At 43.7% G+C, this 4,293-nt stretch overlaps 1 protein-coding gene across 1 annotated transcript; it reads left to right on the top strand.

Moving 5' to 3' along the window:
- The first annotated feature begins 922 nt into the window (after positions 1 to 922).
- Positions 923 to 1,555, top strand: LOC147427685 (cytochrome b561 domain-containing protein At2g30890-like). The gene has a single exon (XM_086496763.1). It carries the CDS (start codon positions 923 to 925, stop codon positions 1,553 to 1,555), a length of 633 nt encoding a protein of 210 aa, XP_086352889.1.
- The last annotated feature ends 2,738 nt before the right edge of the window (positions 1,556 to 4,293 follow it).

Here is a 4,293-nt window from a genome sequence, read left to right as displayed (position 1 = left end):
TGCCTATTATCAAAATTGGGTGGCCCAAATGAAAAAAATTATTTTTAACCTGCATAAAACATATAAAATATCAATTGTTTTTTCAAGATTATAAAAAATATATTTAAGTTACAACTTATACTTTACCTTTATAAATTAAAGTGGAATAGAAAAATACTTTGAAAAAATAAACAAAGTCAAATTCTCAAACGAGTTTTATTTACAAAATATGAGGGACAACCCATGGATCTTTCCACAAGGGGTACTCTCTCCTTTGAGTATTTTTCATCCTCCATGCCTCCCTCTATGATCATGGAAATATTGTCACGCACAAGGAACTTTGGCCTTTAGGTAAGAGATTAGTAGGTAAAGTTCACTGCCATTGTGCTAGGCCAAGGAGGATCCCATATGCTGTTGTGAGAGTGAGAACCAATCCGCATTAATTGTAGCTTTGCATTTGATGTGTATTAAAACTTATAGAAAGGTACAACGCCCTTGAAGAATCCAAGCCACAAGGCGTTCCAACCAAATACATCAACTCAAGACAAACATATCCGGGGAAAATGATAAATGCAACGTTGAGTTTGAAGGTGAAAAACTCTACCAAAATTCTTGCCTTTAAAAACCAGCTACGCCACTAGATGATTCCCGATGGCCTTAATAACGTGCCGGGTACGTTTCAGGACTGCGTGTGATTTTCTAGCCCTAAGCGCGTGCTTTTCTGCTTGATTACGCGCTGATTACGGGAGCTATATAAATGCAAAGAAATGGGGTTTAGCTCCACAAGGACGACGTCGACAAGGCCCTGCGTAAGCTGTGAACAGATCACTGTCGTCCCGATTTAGCGCAACTTGCTGCTGCTGCTGAAGCTGAAGGCCACCATCGCCACATCATGGACCGTCTCCAAGTCATCGTGCTGCATGGGCTCCTCATGTGGTTGGGCATGGGACTATGCATGCCTCTTGGCGTCATTCTCATCCGATTCTTGAGGACTGCTCGCCAAGAAGGTAATGCGTTGTTGAGCGGACGCATAGCTAAAGGCCACATCGTTGTGCAAAGTTTGGGGTTACTTCTGGCGGTCGGGGGCGGAGGGCTGGCCTTGGCCGAGTTTGGGGCGGTGGGGATTGCTCACACACATGGGAGGTTGGGCTTGGCTCTGCTGTTGGCGCCTTTGGTGGTGGCGTTTCTCGGGGTGGTGCGGCCGGATGTGGGAGCTGGGTGGAAGAGGGGTGTGTGGTACGCCGCCCATTGGATCCTTGGCACCGGGACCATCCTGTTGGCACTTGTAAATATCTTCATTGGCTTGCATTTGCTGGAGCTCATCAGCGGCCGCACCCTATTTCGTGTGAACGTGGCCTTTAGCGTACAGGTGGCGTTGATGGCACTAGTATACCTGGCCCAGGACCGGTGGGCCTACCTTCGCCAGGTGCAGTGGGCTCTCCCTCAGGCTGCTGCTTCTACAGCGGCGCCATTGACGGCCCATGATGAAGAAACAGGTATAAGCAAAGGAGATCAGCTGGCCGTGCAGGAAGTGAGCATATCATGCGGCTCAGGATCTGCGCCAGCTGCTGCATGATCAAGAACTGTGCATGCTGCATCCAACAACAGCCAGCTTAAATTTTGCGTACAAACATCATCGTTGGTGGCTCGTAGCTTGTAAAAACTTATGATGAAGCAATATATAGCGCTGATTTTTGTAGCAGCAATTTTGTCATCCCCTAATTATTGATATTATACTGAGAATTGAGTTTTGAACACAATCCATGTATTGCAACTTTAATTGTAGATTGTCTCCATGGGTGAGAGAGAGAGAGAGAGAGAGAGAGAGAGAGAGAGAGAGAGAGAGAGAGAGAGAGAGAGAGAGAGAGAGAGAGAGAGAGAGGTAACTAATGTCAAGTTGTCGATTGTTACCCTTGTAATGTCAAAAGTGCCATCACCATTAGCTAAAGAGAGCCTGTTTATTAGACAAACAAGTTGTAGCACCAAGATTGCCTTCTTCCTACATGGGATAGGCGAGAGGCACAAGAGGGACAATGGATGTAGGATAGACGGAGATTCTGTGCACGATGAGTAGATAAGCGATGAAAGTAAGTTGTTGAAATTTTCAAATTAATGCACGATTATAAGTTAATGTCTCAAAATTCATCCTGAATTACCACAAAATTCATCATTTGAGTAGATTCCTAATGAGAATTACAAGAGTGCTTGGGTGGAGAGAGCAACAAAAAGCATAACACCTAATAGATAGCATCGACAATACTTTCAAAAGAGAGAGCAATTAAGATATTGACAACAGTTGAGGACCGGATTTTCATGGAGCCGGTCCCCCCTCCAAAAGGCTTTGTATTATGGTTTCTCCCATCAAGAGAGACATTGTACAATACAATTCTTTGTGTTCCTTCAAGACTAGCTAGTGCAATGAAGATGGAAACTTCATGCACTAAGCAAAACACTTAACAAACACAACTTGAATTATCCCCGTTCTCAGACCCAAGACCTCACACACCTTCGAAGATGGTGAGAGCTAGCAGGGTATGAGAGTAGATTGAGAGGAAGAAGGAGTATCTTACGAGAAAGATGTACATCTCCTCACATAATCACTCATATGTAGCATAGCTTAGCTTGGTAGAGGAGATGAGCATGCATTGAAGCTTGGATCTTGGTTGGATTTTCATCCACATGCCAAGAGAGTGTTGATGTAGGCTTCTATCTCACAAGCTTGGAGTAGGTGATGAGTTCTCCATTAAAGCTTGGTAAGAGATAGTCTTCTCCTTCTTCACACATGAGCTTGTGTGAGTGTGTGTGTGAGCTTTAGGTAATTAAATAATTAAACTAAACTCTCATTGGACCCCTTTGCCTCGTGGCCAATAGGAATCAGGAAAGCCATGGGGCTCCTGAATGCTCATTGGACCCCTTGGGAGACTGCCCAATAGTCTTCTAGGAGACTTAATTCTCATTGGTTTCTTTTATTAAATGTTTTTAAATTAATTAAACTAGATTTACTCTAGCTTAATTTTCATTGGTCCACTTCAAGGGTCATCCAATAGAAATTGGGCACACCTTGTGGGCATCTGGCCTAGGGAGCTGACATGTGTCCCTCATTCCCTTTGTGTAAAGGGATCCTGTGTGTGTGTGTGTGTGGCTTTCTCTCTCATCCCCTACCTTTAGGGCTCGCCTCCTCCCATGTAGGGATGTGCAAAGACTTTTAGGGCACACACAATGCATCCAATTTTCCCTAGGGTTGACCTTTGGGCACAACCTTTGAATTTTGGAACCTTAGCATTTTGGAAGTCTTAATGGGCTGAACCTTAGGGTCTTTTTAGCCCATTGTTGCACATGGATCTTTTGCAGATGCCCCCCCCTTTGGATCCCTATTTTCCCTCCTTTGGATCCCTACTGTGGCCGGTTTTCTAGCTTAACCAATATTCTAGCTTTTTCTCCCCTGGCCTTCCCTACATTAAATGATCAGTTTAATATGAGAAAATCATTTAGGAGAATTAGATATTGATTATTATGACATTACCTCTCTCTTGATATCATAGTCGTCCTCGACTATGGTGTAGAGAAGGTAAAGCATGTTCATGAGTCCTTTTCTTAGCGGGTAGAGGATCCCTATGTTACCCTACGACATCATTCCACAATGGATGACTAGTCCATCTGGCGCTTGAGAGCCTGAGGCTGCCGCAAGCATGTCTGCACATTAGTCCTATCAATCTTCCATAGTAGAGTGACAAGCTCTGCTTGTTGTTTGGGAGACGTCGTCTCCGCAAACTTGATCTAAGCATGCATACTACTTCATTTTTGTGCACAAATAAAGAAAAAGAGAGTCTTATACGACAAAACTTTTTTTCATTTGCTTACTCTTGGGAAGCATTGTAAGCATTGACAAGGTTTAGGTTATCCTTTAATTGTATGCCTTGCATCCATCTAGCATCTTCAAAAAGATAATTCTTAAACTTAATAAGATATCGTCGGATAGTCTTACCGCCTCTTAGTACCTTGTCTTCATGTCGGAGAATGGACTCGGGCTGCAGCACCTCTTCTTGGTCCTCGATCTCCGGTGGGTCTTCAATAGTTGGTTCTTGAGGTGGCTCTCCTTTGTAAGGCTTTAATAGGCTCACATGAAAAGCATTGTGTATGAGCCAATGATTGGGCAACTTGAGTTGATAGGCCATCTCATTGATTGGCCTAAGAATCAGAAAGGGACCATAGTACCTTTTTGCTATTTCACTTTGGCCATCAATTTGTGGATGATAGGCCGAAGAGAAGTTTAGCCTTGTTCCTAAATTCTCAAAGATACCCTTCCAGAAATTA

This window comes from Adiantum capillus-veneris, chromosome 23, assembly GCF_014529385.1.
Source record: "Adiantum capillus-veneris isolate H3 chromosome 23, ASM1452938v2, whole genome shotgun sequence".
Classification (NCBI taxonomy): domain Eukaryota; kingdom Viridiplantae; phylum Streptophyta; class Polypodiopsida; order Polypodiales; family Pteridaceae; genus Adiantum; species Adiantum capillus-veneris.
Note: the sequence above shows the minus strand (reverse complement) of the source record. Positions and strands in the feature narration are given on the sequence as shown.